We start from the raw sequence: 19,699 nt of genomic DNA, 5'->3' as shown, positions 1-19,699 counted from the left end.
CTTTCCTATAGATTCAATGTGATCTTGGATCACTAAAATGGAAAAGGTAGAGTCCTGAGCTTTTGAGCTTGAGCCAATCCTTTGTCGTTAGCATCTTGAAGGGGTTCCACATTCTTTTGTCCATGCCACTCCACTGTTGAACTCATCTGAAATATACTGGATGAAAGTATTAGTCCAACAAAAGATATGTTGACATAAATTACCAAAATTGCCCAGGGAGCACTTGTGCTTTCAACTGTATCTTACATAACCATTTCTATACTATTGGAATATCAAGACTCCAAATAATGTTTATTAGACCACCGCATGGTTTGTATGTCTTTTACTTACTGGATGTGATCCTAGCCAATGACAGGAATGAAACTAAGATAGTACTCCCTCCGTCCCAAAATAAGTGACTCGACTTTGTACTAACTTTGTACTAAAGCTAGTATAAAATTGAGTCACTTATTTTAAAAAGCTAGTAAAAGTTGAGTCACTAATTTTAGGACGGAGGGAGTATATTTCTTCATCTGTGAGGGCATTATTTCTACATAAAGTTCCCATTTTAGTACCTCCCCTTTGATACTGAGTTTTGAAAGTTTATCTTATCACTACACAAATTATTAGTCAATGAACTTTACCAAAAAAGAGTAAAATACAATAAACAGTCATAGCACGTAAATACACTTTAACACTTTATTTCACTTACATTCATGTCCAGGTGTAGCCGTATGGTTTCAATGTAATGTGTATGGTCACAAACATCTTTGATAACATAGGAGGCGACCACTGCTTTGCTAATTTTTAAACTCCATGTTGCTTAACCTGAGAACACATAACGAATGAGGCTAGAATCATCTTCTGAGGTGTGCATATATAAATGTAGATATAAGAACTATCATGTAAGTTAATGTAAAACAAGCTTTGTTAATTTTCGTATTAATTACACATTGTTCTACTTGTCCACACAGAACAAATGAGGATACAAGCAACCTATCATCTATTCATAAATAACCATAGATATACGGGCAATACCTTATAAGTTACTTTAAAATAATTCTGCATCCACATTTCTTAAAGAAATTGTAGATAACAACTTCTCAATGAATAGCAGTACAGTTTCAGTTTCAGTTTCGGCGATGGAAGTAACCAAATTCTGGAACCTAAACTTGCTAAATCAATTAGAAAATAACCCTCAATGATGCCACATATGAAAGAGCGAAAGGCTAGAATTAATACCAGGTGCTAAATTTCTTAACCAAACATCAAGTGAGGGTAGGCATGGTTCAGGTGTGTGAGGAACAATACAACTATGATGCAGCAAGTTCTGAGGCTCCATATAAATCACAAACTAAGCCATTGCTTATGCAACTCATTCATCTAGTTGGGCATCAGCCGCTTCATAATGCGCAGGCACATCGGTCACAGGATTGTAAAAACTCATGAATAAAAAAACACGAGGTTGGATGTCATGCCCATTCAAAACCTACAACCAACAAACCAACAACTCTCAATTAAAAGATTAGCATAGCCTCCTCTATGAACTTGCAATGCAGGTACACCATAAAAAAGATACGTTTCCCTAGTTAAATGATCCTCCTATGCAGAAAGTGCAGCTGCAGCATAAAAACAGAATTACATTTACCTAGTTAAATGATCCTCCTTTGTTACTTTTTAAAATGTCATACAAAATTTCTTCAAACTCATAATCAACAGATGCTTTTTTTTCAAGCTAACAACAGGGATTCAAATATTTTTATAAGGATTAGGACATTTTTCTTGCCAACAGTTAATAGCTCATGAACATAACAGATGTTGACTTTTTCATTTGACACTCCCCTCAAGGAAAAGCTATCACTAAGCTCGGCATGCCTAGTTAATTTTTTTGTTCACAATCGATGAAGAAGTATACGCATATGCGTCAAGTACATCAAGTGAATCTTGCCACCAGTGGCTGTCAAGAGAATTGGCAGAATTTTGTAACCATGCCATCATATTGGCACGATCAGTAATTGGTTTAGCACCAGTTGGACACAAACCAAAATTGCAGGACACACTGATCGCTGCACGTACCAATAATATTTAGCTATTGTATGGTCTCTATCCACTTGCAAAACAATCATGATCATTTTTAGGAGCAAGCATTAGGTAGCCAATACTCCCCTCGCAAAGGGACCAGCCTCTTGCCAATAGTTGCTATATAATGAATTTGACAGGAGTTTGATTTATAGTTCACAAGTTTGCTTGTGCAAAAAGGATCGGTATGACAATCATTTCACAAATCTGCCTTGGTTCGTTGGTACCAAACCAAATACGACAATCCCATCACCAGCAAAATATTGGTAACAAATACTAAATGTCAATGAAGGTTGTTGTTAAACTGAAGTGGACACACACATTTATCTAAAGAATTCATCGTCTATTTCAACAACGTAAGGAAAAGACAGATGCGGGACTTCATCTTTACCATTTACTTATAGCCGCCCTCTTATAGATTGAAACACATACTAACACAGTAATTTGTTGAAGAAAGATTCTGCTCCATGAGAATATCTAGATTAACAAGCCTGATTAGTAATCACTCCATAGATCAGTGATCGGCGCAAAAGACATAACAGAGCAGATGAAGCACCTCTTCTACCTCACCAAACGCAGCACAAGAACGCAAACTGAACTGAGATTCTACCGGACGAACCCCACCCACCCCCTTCTCCCCCACCCCCTCCCCCTCCCCATCCGCAAAGAGCACCAACCCGAGACCACCCAGACCGCACCCTAATACAGAGGCGAGACGACAAACCAAATAATTACCATCAAAAAGGAAAGGGAAGGAAACTAAACCTGAACTTGAGCGAAGGAAGGAGACATGGACGAAGCAAATCCACCCGCCGAGGAAAGCAATCTAGGAGATGGAAGGCAGCCAAACCAGCGGCGCACCCACCAGGCGGAGAAACTGCAAGCCGCCGCCGCCACAGCTCAGTCGCACAAGGAGACACCCGTTGCAACCCTACACGCACGCATTAAGCAAAAGGGAAAAGTCCAACCGACCTTCTTCACACCAGCGGAAATCCCTCGAGCGCACACGTACCACAGGGATAAGCATACACATGCCACGTTCGACAGCAGGTTGACCCAGATCGGGATGTACTCCATACAGGTGGGGCCACGACCGTAAAAACCAGCCTCGATTCACCAGAGACCTTGAATTCGTGGGAGGTTAGTAACCGTACTAATATATTATAAGAATTCCGATGAATACAATTGAGTTGCATCCAATACTTTTTCTACACCTATAAACCAAAGAAGGCCTAATCATTTAATATACACTGCTACATGTTACAATTTTAGAAATATAAAATGTTGCATGTTCATAGTCTAGGTTTAATATGCTTTCAAAAGTAATAAATAAATAAACAAAAATTCATCTCTGCATCTGAGCTCATCTGCACCCGTGCTGACGAAACAAATACTAGAAAAATTCAAAAAAAATCATTTTTTTGTGTGGTAGACAATTTGATGTGTGAGACTCGCTCCAAATTTTAAGTCACTTGAACATCTGAGCAGCTCTCAGCAAAAAAGACAAATTGGGGGCCTGTAAAAATGTTTAATGTTCATGTACTGTTTTGACCCGATTTGTCTTTTTTGCTGAGAGCAGCTCAAATGTCCAAATGACTTGAAATTTTGAGCGAGTCTCACGCATCAAATTGTCTACCACACAAAAAAAATTAGAATTTTTTGAATTTGTTTTAATTTTTTACGAATTTTTTTCTAACCAGGTGCAGATGAGTCTACCGAAACGCCCCATAATTTTTTTTAAATAACACATTTTTTATTAATTTTCACAAATATTATGTCAGATAAATTATTTTCAAAAATAATACACCGTCGGCCCGCTGCTCGCCGACTGGGCCTAGTCAGCCCACAGCAGGCCGAGTGGATGTAGTCGGCCAGTAGCAGGCCGACAGCTGGCCCGCCTGCCACGTGTCTGACGCGCATTGGCTAGGCCACGTCGCGAGGAGGAGAGAGGTGGCTGTCAGCGTGGGCTGGTCACGGGGGCACCCCTGTCAGCCTGTTGCGGACCGGTCGGTCTGCTGCTGGCCGACAGGGTGCGACCCCATTGCGCGCGGCTAGCCCGGATCCCTTTCCTCTTCTTCCCACGCTCGCTCTTCTCTATTCTTCTTCTATTCTTTCTCCTCTCTGTACAAGAAAATGCCCCCAATTTCTACACCAAAATGAGCCCTTTTTTGCGGATTTGGCACCTTGAATGGATTCTACTTAGTTAGGGCAACCAAAAGAGACCTCAATCTACTGATGGGGTAGCTCGTGCTGGTCGTGGTGAGCATTTAGGTGGAGTTTTTTTCCAGCTCATTGGTGGAGGTTGTTGCGGCAGTGGAGGTGGAGGTGGTGGTGGTGAAGTTGGGGCAGTGTGGTGGAGGCGGTGGAGGTGAAGCTCTGGCAGTTTGGTGGAGTTTACGGCTCTGATTCCGGTGATTGAAGGCCGCCGTTCGTCATTCTCACGCACGCTTCAAGGGTATATTTCAACAAACATTTTATTTTTCGTAGGTGCTCCGGTAGTATTTGTTAATATGTTTCGATGTAAATAAATTAGGTGTGTGATTATTGTTAGTTGCTCCGGTAGTATACGTAAATATATTTAGATGTTAACTAATTAGTTGTGTAAAAATTTGTAGTTGCTCCGGTAGTATTAGTTGCTCCGTTAATATTCCGTAATATATAGCTAGCTAATATATAGACATGTCTAATATTTGTTAGTGCGCATATTTTAAGTTGTTTCTTAATACTTGTATTTCGTTGTTGAAAAAAAATAGGTGAACCGAGATGTCTGATTTAGTGAAGTTCATATTTTACTACGGTCCTGGTACTGTCCAAACAACTGGGATGGGAGCTGATCTGAGTGAATTTACTCACATAGAGGTGCCAATGAGCGCACCTCAAACATGGTCTGTTAGTCAGTTGAAAGAATGGATTGTGGCAAGTTTGGGTCTTGATACTGAAACACACACCGTCGGTGTTCATGCATTGTGGACACGGTCAAGTTCAATAATTTAATTTTATTTGAGGCCAATAGAGCGAGACTCCGATTGGGTGCGGTGGTTACAAGGTTGTGAACGAAGGGGGCGCAATCCTGTTGCTTTAGTGCTTCTCGTTGTGAAGGAGGTCACTGCACATGAAGGCGAGGGTGGCTACGATCCTGGGCAGAGCAGTGTAGGGAGGCAGTTATCTATGTCAAATGCTGGAGATGATGGTTACGAACAAGGACAGAGCAGTCGGGTAGAAGGAGGAAATGTTGATGGTTATGAACCAGGGCAGAATAGTCAGGTAGAAGGAGGAAATGTCGATTGTGATTACAATGGCGAGGTGGACGCTGATGAGGTAGATGGGCACATGCATGACCAGATGGAAGAAGAAGAAACCGATGTTGATAGGGGTCATGCCGATGATTCTGACGAGTCGGATGAAGATGAAAATGCAGAGGAGGTACCGAATCCTGCATCGTGGAATCAGGACTTCTCATCTGCTATGATCGTGAATGATGGACATGATTCTGCCTGGCAATATCACCAGAACAATATTGTGACGGGTGCTATGTATCCCAACAAGCAAGCTCTGAAGGATGCAAAACAAACTGGGCAATGTCCACGCAAAAGGTTTTCACTGCTCAGGTGTCGAGTCAGAAATACCTGACAATGGTATGCAGGAACGCAGATTGTCCTGCCAGGGTGCACAGCTATCTCCCTAAGTATGGCACAAGTTGGATGATTAGTGGCTTAGTTAATCACACTTGTCTTATTCCCTGCATCCCTCAAGATCATGCCAACCTTTCATCGACACTTATTGCTCGGTTGTTTTACGATGAGATAGTGCAGGGCAAAGCTATGGAAGTGAAGGCAGTCCAGACAAAACTCTTCACCAGGTTCAAGTACAGAATTTCTTATGGCAAGGCTTGGAGGGATAAGCATGCGGTGCTTGAGAGGAGATTTGGTTCTTACTTTGATGCATACGACTCTGTTGTCCAGCTCCTCCACACCCTGCAGCAGCGGAATCTAGGCACTTATATCGATATTCAAGACCTGTTCATGCTAGAGTTCCCAACTGTGAGGGTGCTGCATCATCTCTTCTTCTCTTTTGGTGTATACATCGAAGCTTTCAGTCATTGCCGACCGGTGATATGTGTTGATGGTACTTTTCTCACTAGCAAGTACAAGGGTCAGATCCTAACAGCCATAGGTCAAGATGGCCAAAATCAAGTTGTCCCACTCGCGTTTGCTTTTGTGGAGAGTGAGAACATTGAAAGTTGGACATGGTTCTTCAGGCGGTTGAAAATATCAGTTGTGAAGGAGAAGCCCAATGTGTGCATCCTTCATGACAGGCACGCAGGTATACTCAGTGCGATAAGGACACTGACAAACCCGGGCCCCGAGGAACAAACTCCATGGCGGGACTTGCAGAGCCGTTGGTGCATGCGCCATCTGGGGCTAATTTCTTCTCGCAGTTTAGAAATAAGAACCTGATGAATTTGTTCAAAAAACTCTACAAGCAGAACCAGTTATGGAAGTACAATTTGATACGTGACAGACTTAATGTGTGCACGCAAAGACACGCGAGGGACAGGAAAGCTGCAAGAGATGCAGCGGTGAGGGCACATGTTGAAGCAGTAGCTGCACTGTTGGCAATAGGAACATCAGCAGTGGAGGAGGGGCCTGTTGGGCTATGTGACCTTCTAGGCTTTGACCCACCTAGTACTAGGAGAAGGCTCGGGAGGTCGATTAAAACTTTCGAGCAGCGGATAGAGCATGAGCCTCTAGAGAGGTGGTCTTTGCTATATGACACATTTGGAGCAAGGTACGGTGTCATGATAACGAACCTCGTGGAAACATACAACTTTGTCCTTAGAGGAAACCGGGCATTGCCACTTACAGCCATTGTTGAGGGTATTTTCTATGGCACCGTGAAGTATTTCAGAGATAGACGCCAAAAAGTAAAGCAACATATCTTGAACAACCCGAATACATGTTACTGTGAAAGAGTCGCGAAGTACATGGACAACAAGATGCAAAAAGCTAGGTCACACACTGTAGTCGCCGTCGGTAATCAAGAAAGAAGGTTTGAGGCCCGCTTAGCCAACAACAAATTCAGATGTGCAAATGAGATGAGGACGCATGAGGTGAGAATTGGTAATGAAGCCTGGCCAACGTGTGAGTGCACATGCAACAAACCGAAATTGCTTCGCCTACCTTGCTCACATGTACTTGCTGCTTGCGGACAGCTTGGAATGGATGCAATATCGTTTGTGTCTCCATTTTTTTGAAAGAGACTGTCCTCAATACCTGGACAGGTGAGCTGATGGGTTTTCGATCAATGGGTAACTTCAACAGTGTCAACCCCGCTGAAAGGCATTACATTCCAAACCCAGAGCATATGCGTACAAGTAGAGGCAGACGACAGTGTCAGCGCATCCGAAATGATATGAATGAATCTGAAGCAGGAGGACCGACTAGGCAATGCATTCTATGCAATGAATTTGGCCATAGGGACACTAATTGTCCCACTTTTGTCACTGGGCGTGGACGAGGCAACCGGGGACGAAGAGGGGGTAGAGGAGGTAGAGGAGTAAGAGGGAGAGGAAGAAGCTAAGTTAGCAGTAATATGTTATAAATTTGTATTAAGTGTGGCACTATGTTCTGAATTTGTATTAAGTGTGACACTATGTTCTGAATTTGTATGAAGTGTGGCACTATGTTCTGAATTTGTATTAAGTGTGGCACTATGTTCTGATTTTGTATTAACTGTGGCACTATGTTCTGAATTTATATTAACTGTGGCACTACGTTCTGAATTTGTATTAATTGTGGCACTATGTTCTGAATTTGTATTAACTGTGGCACTATGTTCTGAATTTGTATTAGGTGTGGCAGTATGTTCTGAATTTGTATTAACTGTGGAACTATGTTCTAAATTTGTATTAACTAGGGCAACTATGTTTGAAATTTGTATGTGCAGGAATGGTGGGAATGTGGTTGCTGAATGGGGATATTGATAGGGTTCATCGTTCTGCAATATGGTATGAGTGCAAGATTGAGCCTCTGGTCACTCGCACTCCTAAGGAGAACTGGATGATACACCCAGGATGGGTTCAGCGGTGCGTGCTTTATTATTTTGCACACTGACATGCATATTAATGGGAGACACTGACTAGAATGTTTTGTCATGAAGGTTGAAATGGGCCGGCCATTACCTTTCGCGCATCTGGTTGCTCAATTTCTAGGTATGGGGGCATCACGGGCCTAAGTATGATTGGTTGCTCAATTTCTAGGTTAGTTCCCCTACCTATTATCTTCAAGTTATCATGCATATGGTTTTACAGAAGATACATGCGGCTTACTAAAACTTTCTCTTTGCTTAATGCAGATCCAAAAGTTCCCGGCATCGTTGAGTGCGGAACAGATCAACCGGAGCCTGGAGGCCTACTTAATGTGGCTTTTCGGCAAGGTGATGTTCACAGAGAACCATGTCACCACTATTAGCGCTCTCTACATCCCTATGGCACTCGAGATAGCGAGTGCTCAGACGGTGGATCAGATCAGACAAAGGAGTTGGGGTTCGGCGGTCTTAGCGGCTACATATCGAGGTATGTGCAACGGCTGCCAGCTTGCATCGAGAAAGCCAGCCCTTCTTGGATGCCCTCTATTCCTACAGCTGTGGTCCTGGGAGAGGTTCTCTATAGGGCGACCAAATGTACGTGTTTATCAGCCTATAGATGCCATGTTCGATGCTGACGGCATCAACATGCCTACTTTTGGTCTGTGTTGGATACATCGTGAGGTATGTATCGTGTTATAGTTTGATGCAACTTTTTTGTGCACAAGAGATAGTTCAATGCTAGCGGCTAGTAACTTTTGTTTTCTGCAGAGACGCTTTGCTAGAGATCAAACAAGGAAGGCATACACGGCATTGAACGAGTAGTTCGATGCGTACACTGGGGTCATCTGGCAGCCCTACATGGAAGCAGCCATACATGCAAGATACCCTTGTGGTATGTCTGTGCTACGCATAAGGGACCGAGATTACTAGATGACAAAATCGAAGATCATCTTTGATATCTTCGTCGAGGAGATGGCACAACAGAGAGTTATGAGGCAATTTGGTCTTCTGCAGTTGGAGCTGCCTTCCCCTACAGAGAACCCGGTGCCAACACACATCCACAGGTATTAACCAGTTTTTCAATGTTGCATTATCTTTAACAATACTCCATTCGAAGCATTAGGTAATTGTTGAACACACACCACAAATTTAGGACGACGAGGAAGGGCATGACCAGGACAACTACCGACTGGCTAGTTAGACTAGAGTCGTATGTTATCGAATGGGAGACAGCAAACACAAATCTATGGCAAGAGAATCACAATTTTGATCTCAATGAATTCAATCTCTATTTGCGGCGCTACATGACTAGAACACGGTTACGCATCGTTGAGCACGCTCACCCAGAGGAGATACCTGACCCTACTCCATCGGATATGTACCCCAGCTATGATACTTCGGGCTCTAGGCAGTACGCGGTAAGATATATATTTTCTTTAAGTAAAGTTGTTGTAAGGTCACATTTATCCCTTAGGTGTTTTGGTGATTGATGACAATGCTTTTGCGGACTAATCGTGTGCCTTGAGTTTCTCAGATACTTCATCACTAGGCACGAGACGATTCGGTGCCCCTCGGAGACTATTGAAGTCGGCGTTGTTCTACGTTTCTCTTTGGTGGATTTGAGTCGTAGGAGAGCTGTACTATTAAGAGGGGGTCCGCGTCGGAAAGGTTTGGGTGGAATCAACACGTACACTTGTCCTACCTTTCCTTGCACTCTGGAGCTTCTCTTTGTTATCTTGGTTGTGCTGAAATCTGATGACTACCGGTGTACTTGCGGTAGTACCGCAAGTACCAGTGGTAGTACCGCTCATCTTGAGCGGTAGTACCGCGACTCCCAGGCCTAGTGCCGCTTCGGTACGGTAGTAGGGGCGGATGTAATTTTTTACATCCGCGCCACCCACGGTAGTACTGCTCGTCCAGCGCGGTAGTACCGCGGTGACCCACGGTAGTACCGCTCCCCAGGAGTCGTAGTACCGTGGCCCTCCTACCTAGTACCACAGCGTCACGGTAGTAGGCACGGATGTAATTTTTTACATCCACGCCGGCAACGGTAGTACCGCGCCTCGCGAGCGGTAGTACCGTGTCGGATTTTTGTACCACCTCAACTCCAGCGGAAGTAGGCACGGATGTAATTTATTTCATCCGCGCTCTTTGCAGGCTATGACTTCCCTGCCTTGCGGTAGTACCGCAAGGGGGAGCGGTAGCACCGCGCGAGCGGTAGTACTGCACCCTAGTCCTGGCCTCTGCTGCTGTCGCGGAAGTACCGTGGTCCGCCACGGTAGTACCGCGCGGCCTCGCGGTAGTACCGCGCCGCTGCAGCGGTAGTACCGCGTGTCGCGGGCTGAACTTGTGGATAACGGTTGGATTTTTCCCATGACTATATAAGGGGCGTCTTCTACCTCTAGTTGACTACCTCTTCCACCTCTAAGCTCCATTGTTGCTCCAAGCTCCATTTTCGCTCGATCTCTCTCCCTAGCCAATCAAACTTGTTGATTTGCTCGGGATTGGGTGACAAGGGCCCGATCTACACTTCCACCACAGGATATTTGATTCCCCCCACTTATCCCTTGCGGATCTTGTTACTCTTGGGTGTTGAGAACCCTAGACGGTTGAGGTCACCTCGAAGCCATACTCCATTGTGGTGAAGCTTCGCGGTATTGTTGGGAGCCTCCAAGTGTTGTGGAGATAGCCCCAATCTTGTTTGTAAAGGTCCGGTTGCCGCCTTCAAGGGCTCCAATAGTGGAATCACGGCATCTCGCATTGTGTGAGGGCGTGAGGAGATTACGGTGGCCCTAGTGGCTTCTTGGGGAGCATTGTGCCTCCACACCGCTCTAACGGAGACGTACTTCCCTTTAAAAGGAAGGAACTTCGGTAACACATCCTCGTCTCCACCGGCTCCACTCTTGGTTATCTTGTCCCTTTACTTTTGCAAGCTTACTTGTGCTATGTCCATTGCTTGCTTGTGTGCTTATTGTCTTTGCATCATATAGGTTGTCCACGTAGTTGCACATCTAGACAACCTATTTCATTGCAAGGTTTAAATTGTTAAAGAAAAGTCTAAAAATTGTTAGTTGCCTATTCACCCCCCTCTAGTCAACCATATCGATCCTTTCAGTTGTGACATACTTTGACGTGCATACTTAATAATCGTCATGAAAATTTTCAGGCTCGCTTGACACATGAACTATACAACGACGTGACCACATTTTGACGATCACTATCGTCTGGACCTCTTCTTCAACACCGGCCTATGCTACATCCCTTCTTGGAATGCATGCAGAACAAGATACAGGTTGTCTACGAGGCTATCACGTGTACTCGGAGAAGCGACATTGTTCAGCACCAGTAGCAGCAGCAGCCACGTCACTCCGTGCACCGAAATCAGCCACGTCCACGTCTAGCACATCAACCGACCACCAGACCACCCCCTCCTGACCAACCTGGCAGTTCGACGTGGCAGCACCCACATCATTATGGTCCCACATCGAGCTTCGTGTTTTCTCCACAGCACTAGGGTCCCTCGTCGAGCTTCGTGTTTTAGCCCGAGCAGCCGTCACAGCCAGCATGTATGTCTCTTCATATTTATTGTTTTCAATATTTATTGAGGCGACCTCATTCTTCATGACTTAATGTTCCATTGTGCAGGAGCCTATGGATATCATGCGTCTATGTCGGCATCACATGATACATGGGCGAGTGATCAACATCCTGAGGACAACATACAAGCTCAGATGTCGCAGCACACCGAATGGATGAACATGTTTTCGACTCCTCCACCTGGCCCCACACAGGATACACAGCATGACCAGGGAGAGTCTGAGATTCCTCCTCGTAACATTAGGGCACCCAACAGGTTGGGATGGACGCCGCCTGTAGATCCGTCTTCCCGCCAGGGCAGACATCGTCGGTGACGCTTCTATCTATCAGTAGAGACATGACCATCTATTTCTGTATGATACTTATGTCTATTATATGTATGAGACAAATGACTATGTACTTATGTATGAGACATATGCCTACTCTATTTTAGTACTCTGTTATCCGAACTACTACATCATATTTAGATATAACATAATGCTCATACAATAAGACATTACAAACAACTAGATAGAAATACATCTAAATTAAACGATACGTACGAATTAAATTACAACATGCATCATAAAAACTACATGAAGTCATCATCGTCATCCTCCATCGATGCAGAACTCTTGCCCTTCGACGATGTAGAACTCTTGCCCTTCGACCATGCAGAACCCGGAAGCGGCGGCATGAAGATATCCTCATCATCCTCGCTGTCGTCAGTCCATAAAAAATATGTTTTGCTGCAAACTTTAGGTATGTTTCACTCTTTGATTGTTGCTTCATCCATCTTCCCTGCAACCTCAGAAGTTCTTCCCGTATCTCCTCAAAGGTCCTGGACGGCCACCTGCACCTCCTTAATGCGTGAGCCAGCTCATTCAGTAGGGTGTCAGTACTAATGAGCTTCTCCCACGGAACTAATATGTTGTCTAAATCCAGAAGACAGTTGGACATACGAGGGTGAAAACTACGATCAAAAGGATATCCAGGCATCTTGACAAGACTACAAGACTACACTAGAATGCTTACCAACGTTAGTGCCGAGGATGATTTATAGGTTAAGAACACAAAGAAAGGCGGGAAATCGGAAGCGGGAAAATGTGGCGGGAGATACTGGCGGGAACTAGAGAGCGGGAAATATGGCGGGAGACACCGGCGAAAACTAGAGAGCTGAAAAATATGGCGGGAGATTATGGCGGGAATGAGCAAAGTGGGAAAATATGGCGGGAAATGTCGGCCCGAGATATAAGCGGGAAACGGGCATAGAAAATTGCATGCACGAGTCGGCCTACAGCTGGCCAATTAGTCCTAATTGGCCTACTGATGGCCGATTAGTTCTAGTCAGCCCACATATGGCCGACAGGATCTCAACTTGTGGCCGATAGGCCTGTCGGTGGCCAGTAGGCCGATAGGAAGCAGCAAGCCAACTGCATCCAATCGGCCAGCTGCGGGCCGACGGTGTATTATTTTTAAAAATAATTTATCTGGCGTAATATTTGTCAAAATTAATAAAAATATATATTATTTAAAAAAATAGCTAAATAAAACGGAAATGTTAACGCCCACACGTGTGGGCGTTTGCACATCGCCCACACGCCTCCATCACCACTCATTTTGCCACGTATGAATAGATGACATCAGCATATTTTTTTTTGGTTTTCGGCTTAAAAATGTTGTATCTCCTAAATAAAAAAGCGAACTAAAAATCCGTTTTCACCATTAAATCCGTCTCGACGAGATCTTCAAAACTAGACCCCATGTTGATATGTTTCGACGAATTTTTTTTTGCCAGAAGTTGCCACGATGTTTACACTGCAGTTGCCATAGGGCTGAAACTAAAGTTGCCATGTGGCAATTTTAGTTTGTAGATCATGACAATTTTAGTATTTTGATGATGGCAACTCCAGTACTTTGACCATGAAAATTATTTTTTGTATGAACCATGGCAATTTTACGTGCATGTATCATGGCAATTTTAGTTTATGGTTCATGACAAGTCTATTTTCTTAATTCCCCGTTTTATAAATGTCAAAGTTTACTTTTAAATGTAGAAGAAAATAGCTGAAACATATCATGTCAACTTCAGTGTAAACATCATGGCAATTCATATGCAATAGACATGGCAACTTTTAATCCAATTTTTTTTCATCAAAACATATCAACATGGGATCTAGTTTCGAAGATCTCATCGCGAGGGATTTAATGGTGAAAACGGATTTTCAATCGGATTTTTCGTTTAAAAGATAAAACATTTTAAAAACTGAAAATCCAAAAAAATTTCTGCATGCATACACGCGATGACGTGGCAATCTATTTACATTTGAAACGTGTGGTGCGTCTCCCTTCCTGCCACACGTGTGGCAGTTAGCGCGACCCAAATAAAAAGCTACTCCTCCAAAACTGTAGAGTGCCGGCTCAGGCCGAGGCTTGCCCACCGGCTTGTGGCACTGAGCAAGCCGGCTCGGCTCGAAAACGGGCGAGCCACTCGTAGGCTCCAGGCTGAGCCACGTGGGCTCACTAGACCGTAGGATTTTGTGTGGCCGCGGGGGTCTCTCCCTGTCCAAGCCTCCAGTAGCATCGGAATCGCCATCGTCGACGCCGTGCGATAAGTACCTGCTGCCCCGGCTCCGGTCCCTCGTGGTCCGTCGTCGCGCCGTCCGTCCGAGAAGCAAGATGAACTGCCCCTCCTCCTTCTGCGGCGTCTCTCCTCCGGTCCTCGCCAATCCCCGGGTGAGTGCGCTCTTGCCCTCCTCAATCCATTCCTCTCCTGACCTGCGCAAGCTGTTCAGAAATCGGCCAGGTTTTCCCTCGAGTCTTCATGCGTGAATCTTTTGCTGTTATTGGTGATGATTGAAAAATTAATTCTTCTTAATAATCAATAAACCAAGGCAAATCTTTTCCCTCCGTTTCTAAAAGAATAGTAGTAGCTGCTTGTTCTTGTAGAACAAAAAGGTCCCATGGTCTAGTGGTTAGGACATTGGACTCTGAATCCAGTAACCCGAGTTCAAGTCTCGGTGGGACCTGTTTTTTTGCATTATTTTTGCTCAGCTCAGTGATACAGCCAATGCTTACTACTGGTACCAATCATATCACTATAACGTGTTAGTCATTTTTTTTTCATCGTTATCAGGGTGAATTCGCTGCTAGTTGCTCCACAAGAATAACTCAGAAGGTGCATTTCTTCGGTTCAAGGCCATCCTCCCAAATCATCTACAGCCCAACATCATCGCATTTGTCACGGAGAGCTGTAATCGCCTTGGCCGGAAAGCAATCTTGGGATATCGGCAGGTTTGCCAAGACTCTGTTTTTCTTCAACGGGCCTCCGAACCCTCTCAAGGTCTTGTCACTAACTTGACATTTCCCCTCTTCTGGTTAATATGTGTACCTCTGGGCTTGTGCTCATGCATTTGTTTGTTTTAGATTGTGGAGTCCATAATGAGCAGCATCACAGCCTCTGCTCCTACCGAGGCGCCGAAGAAAGCAGAGACTTCTGATGTGGTGCTTGTCACCGGAGCTACCGGCGGCGTCGGACGAAGAGTCGTCGATGTCCTGCGGAAGAATGGGGTGCCTGTCCGAGTATTGGTATTCCACCTACTTTCTGTTTTGTCAACTATCCATTGTGGCATTTGATTCCGTCAGGGAGTGTGTTGCTCCCTGTTCCATTCCATTTTCTCGCTTTTCTTAGAGCTTTGTCTCTCAAATATTTATTTCCTTTTTTATTCAGGTTAGAAATGCAGAGAAGGCGAGGACAATGTTGGGGCCAGATGTGGACTTGGTAGGTCACTTTTTTTTACTTGAGTTATGTATCGTGGGGATATTTCATAAGCTACGGTTAGACAGTTAGTTCAGAGAGATCAAGCAACAATATATCACGAGACCTATATCACAGATAATGAGGACTGCAGTGTTCAATGACATTACATAACTCTATTTAGTAATGACAATATCATTGCCTACCTCATTGTCACATGTTCCAAAAAACTGTTAGTTCTTTTTGTGGGGCTGAAAAGCTGTTAATTGTCGATAATGAAATTTGAAGTTCACTATCCTGACATTCTTCATGTAGCAAAGGACACGGATATATTATATAGGTGATGCATATATCTACAATGGATCCTCTAAATTCTCTGCTTATGGCACATGTTTTTCTTTATATTATAGTCAATACTTAACTGCGAAGCATCATGTCATCCATATATGAATTCTTATTGCAGATCATAGGAGATGTTACAAAGGGAGACACGCTCGATCCTAAGTACTTCAAAGGGATTAAGAAAGTCATCAATGCAGTTTCAGTCATAGTAGGGCCAAAGGAAGGTGATACACCGGACAGGCAGAAGTATTCGCAAGTAAGTCATCTAGTAAATAGCTAGAGTCTTCTATGATCATCCATTGGCTAAATTTGACGATCTCAACCATATACTCTAAATCTATAATATTCATGTGCTAACAGGATTGCAAAACTGCATGTGCACAAAATGACACTTTCATCTTATATTCATGCAGGGCATCAAGTTTTTTGAACCCGAGGTATTGTCATCAATAGATCTTCTCGTCGCATGTATAATAAGTAACACTTGATTTATGACATCCTTAACCTTTAACATACAGCCTGAATCTTATATTCATTCCCTCTCTTTAAAATTCCTTTTCACTATATTTGTTTTGCCAATCAGATCAAAGGACCATCACCTGAAATGGTAGAGTACCTTGGTATGCAAAACTTGATTAATGCTGTGAAGGAAAGTGTTGGGCTGAGCGAAGGGAAACTGCTATTTGGATTCAAAGGTATACCTTGCATTGCTTGATCAAAATGAATTGTACATTCAAGTCATATTCGTCGTACTCCGGCACTATTGTGTTAGCGGGGTGAGTAATACCCTCCATTCAAGTCATACTCTGGCTTTTTGCTTCACTGCTCTGAAGTTTTTCCTAATGGGATTCCCATTGAACCGACTCTGTTGATTTTGGGCTTGTAACTTGGTTTGGAATCTTTACCTTCTTAATGTCCACATGATCCTAAACCTGTCATTTTCTAAATAAAAAAACATAGTCCTATATTTGTTGATCTGGTAAAACTGATTATCTGTTTTTTGTGGCATAATATTACTGTAGTCCTTTGGTGTAAAAGCTGCAAGATATCTAATTTTTGGAATTTACGCTGGCTATATTAATAAAAAATAATTTGTTTTGAACTGGATCAGTTTTAAATTCGTTAAGAGAAGTATCGTAAATCATTCCCTGACCTACATAAATGTATTTATTTTCTTTCCAGAATGTTTTTACGTTCCCTCATACAACATGTTGGTCATTTTGGTGTAGGCAATTTATGTGGAAAGTTTGTGTGGGGAGCACTTGACGATGTTGTAATGGGCGGTGTTAGTGAAAGTGCATTCCAAATCCAATCAACAGGAAGTGAAACTGGTGAAGCAACTGGATTATTCAAAGGTATTTGGTTTCCTGTATTTTTAATTGTGTATGAAATGTTAGACTTCCTTTGAGTAGTCTTTAGCCTAAACTGTCTGGACATGGACTTTTTAGGTACCGTGTCTACTTCAAATAACGGTGGCTTCACTAGTATAAGGACAAAGGTATTTATTGCCACATATTTTTCTCAGTAATGGAAATTACTCATACATGCATATCACTGTTAATTCTGTGTTTTGTCACTGGAAGCAATCAAGTATTTTATCTGAACTGGTCTGTGTAAGCCTGCAGAATTTTACCGTGCCCGAGGACCTGTCGCCATACGATGGTGTTGAACTACGAGTTAAGGGCGATGGCCGGAGGTACAAACTTATCATAAGAACTAGCTACGAATGGGATACTATTGGCTACACTGCAAGCTTCGACACCACAAAGGGCGAATGGCAAAGCGTATGTTGTATTAATTCATCATGGTACAAATATCTTCATTGTTTGTTTCAATGACAACAACTGTATTCTGTATCCCTGTATGTATCAGGTTAGAATACCTTTCTCTTCTCTGATACCGGTATTTCGTGCCCGTACCGCAACTGATGCTCCGCCCTTTGATGCAAGCAATATCACTGCACTACAGGTATCCCTTCCCTTTTATTTTATCTTTCTCTCTTTTTTTGTATGTATGCTCCTGTGTAAACTTGAGGAGTTACCCGAAACACTCATCTAAATTTATTAGGTGTGACAATTTTGTAGCTCATGTTCAGCAAGTTTGAATACGACGGAAAGCTCAACCCAACATTTGCAGAAGGTCAATTTGAGCTTCCTTTTTCAAGCATTAGAGCATACATAAATGAGCCAATTACTCCAAGGTGAGCAACAAGTTTTGTTTTATGTACTACTCCCTCCGTCCCAAAATGTAAGACGTTTTTTGACTCTAGCGTAGTGTCAAAAAACGTCTTATATTATAGGACGGAGGGAGTACTAGATATCAGGACATTATAATAGGTGATCACTAGCTTTATTTTCCAGTTCTACAGAGCTCATAAAGATTAAATGATGTTGTTTATTTGATTTGCAGGTTTGTTCATGTGAGCTCTGCAGGAGTTACAAGACCTGAAAGACCAGGGCTAGATCTAAGCAAACAACCCCCCGCCGTCCGCATGAACAAAGAGCTTGGTTCCATTCTAACTTACAAGTTGAAGGCATGTGACTTATATTAGTTGTTAAAATATTATTATTTGAAGTAATCTTTTTTTTTGGTAAAGTTAAAGGCTTGCACATGTAGGCCCATATCATCTCTTACACGTGCAAAGAACTTATGCTTGCACGTAAATGCTTAATATTTGAATGCTTTCAGGGAGAGGATTTAATTCGGGAAAGTGGCGTGCCCTACACTATCGTGCGGCCATGTGCTCTAACTGAGGAGCCAGCTGGAGCTGACCTCATATTTGAACAGGGGGATAATATCACTGTAAGTAGAGACAGCATTGTGTTATTGCCAAATGAAATTCCATGTCACTCTTTTTTCTCCTTGTTACACACCGAAATGATTACACATCTAACAACTACCGTAATAATATTCAGGGAAAGATATCACGGGAAGAAGTTGCCCGCCTTTGTGTCGCGGCTCTAGCAAGCCCAAGTGCAGTGGGGAAGACTTTTGAGGTTAAATTTCTGCAACCCACTTGCGAAAGAGATACGTATGGCAGTAGAACTTTATATAATTACAAAAGAGGGAAAAAAAGTGAAACTTTATATTTATTATCTCAGGAAGAAAGCTAACTGATGTACCTTTGTGATCAGGTCAAGAGCACCGTTCCATTTAGCGAGCCGTTCGTTATCGATCCTTCGAACCCTCCTCCCGAGAAGGACTACGAAGTGTACTTCAAAGAGCTCAAAGACGGCATCACGGGTAAAGAGGCTCTCGAAGGAACACCTGCTCTAGTCTGAAGAATACGTCGAATGCGGAATGTCCTCTGCTTCAAGAGTGAACTTTGCTTATGCTTTATGTTCAGTATATAGAAAAGAGAAGAAGTCCCCATGAAACTGCAGAGGACTTGTGGCTGTAGAGCTAGGCTGTGGGATTGTCATAGAGCAGCTTCCTGGTAATTTCCTGCAGTTGTTTTCACTGATTCTGTAGTATAGGTAATTTATCTAGGTAGACCATTTTGGTAATGTGAAGTGAGAATCATGAGTGCATAGAAAAAGGAGGTTTACAGTTCCTGCCTATGGCTTCTTTCCTTCACCTCCAGATGATATTTATTCATTCTTCCTGCATGATTTTTTTATTTGCGCAACTTGCAACTGTGGACCTGAAGATTAATGCCCTCAGATCTCAGAACAGGACATTAACTGGGAGTCTGAGTACAGATTACATTGATATCAGTCGATTTTCAGACAAGAGCAAGTTATCCCAGCCTCCTTTCCAAATACAGTAAAACGTCAACGATTACCACCGCTTTTTACAACACCCAACTATGAGAAGGTTTCGCGACAGCAACACCCTCAGCAAGGGAAGAGTGCATGAACGCCGTCGTTGCCGGATCCA

At 43.3% G+C, this 19,699-nt stretch overlaps 1 protein-coding gene, 1 long non-coding RNA gene and 1 other non-coding gene across 4 annotated transcripts; 2 read left to right on the top strand and 1 right to left on the bottom strand.

Annotated features, from left to right (window-relative positions):
- Positions 1-87: 87 nt before the first annotated feature.
- Positions 88-2,982, bottom strand: LOC119362626. 2 transcript variants are annotated; one of them, XR_005173531.1, is made up of 3 exons: positions 2,824-2,982; positions 692-807; positions 88-146 (listed from the first exon to the last, which is right to left on the bottom strand). It is a non-coding gene; the product is annotated as an uncharacterized LOC119362626 (long non-coding RNA). The 2 variants fall into 2 exon arrangements; XR_005173530.1 differs by having other exon boundaries at positions 104-156.
- An 11,320-nt stretch (positions 2,983-14,302) lies between these two features.
- On the top strand, positions 14,303-19,428 carry LOC119362624 (protein HIGH CHLOROPHYLL FLUORESCENCE PHENOTYPE 173, chloroplastic-like). The gene is made up of 16 exons (XM_037627868.1): positions 14,303-14,457; positions 14,858-15,064; positions 15,148-15,309; positions 15,452-15,502; positions 15,942-16,076; positions 16,234-16,257; positions 16,404-16,515; positions 17,050-17,175; positions 17,269-17,318; positions 17,446-17,604; positions 17,693-17,788; positions 17,905-18,020; positions 18,230-18,353; positions 18,509-18,622; positions 18,736-18,816; positions 18,955-19,428. The coding sequence occupies exons 1-16, from the start codon at positions 14,401-14,403 to the stop codon at positions 19,099-19,101; spliced, it is 1,761 nt and encodes a 586-aa protein (XP_037483765.1). The 5' UTR covers positions 14,303-14,400; the 3' UTR covers positions 19,102-19,428.
- On the top strand, positions 14,679-14,750 carry TRNAQ-CUG. Its single transcript has one exon. It is a non-coding gene; the product is annotated as a tRNA-Gln (tRNA).
- Positions 19,429-19,699: the final 271 nt, after the last annotated feature.

Source organism: Triticum dicoccoides, chromosome 2B (genome assembly GCF_002162155.2).
Source record: "Triticum dicoccoides isolate Atlit2015 ecotype Zavitan chromosome 2B, WEW_v2.0, whole genome shotgun sequence".
NCBI lineage: Eukaryota > Viridiplantae > Streptophyta > Magnoliopsida > Poales > Poaceae > Triticum > Triticum dicoccoides.
Note: the sequence above shows the minus strand (reverse complement) of the source record. Positions and strands in the feature narration are given on the sequence as shown.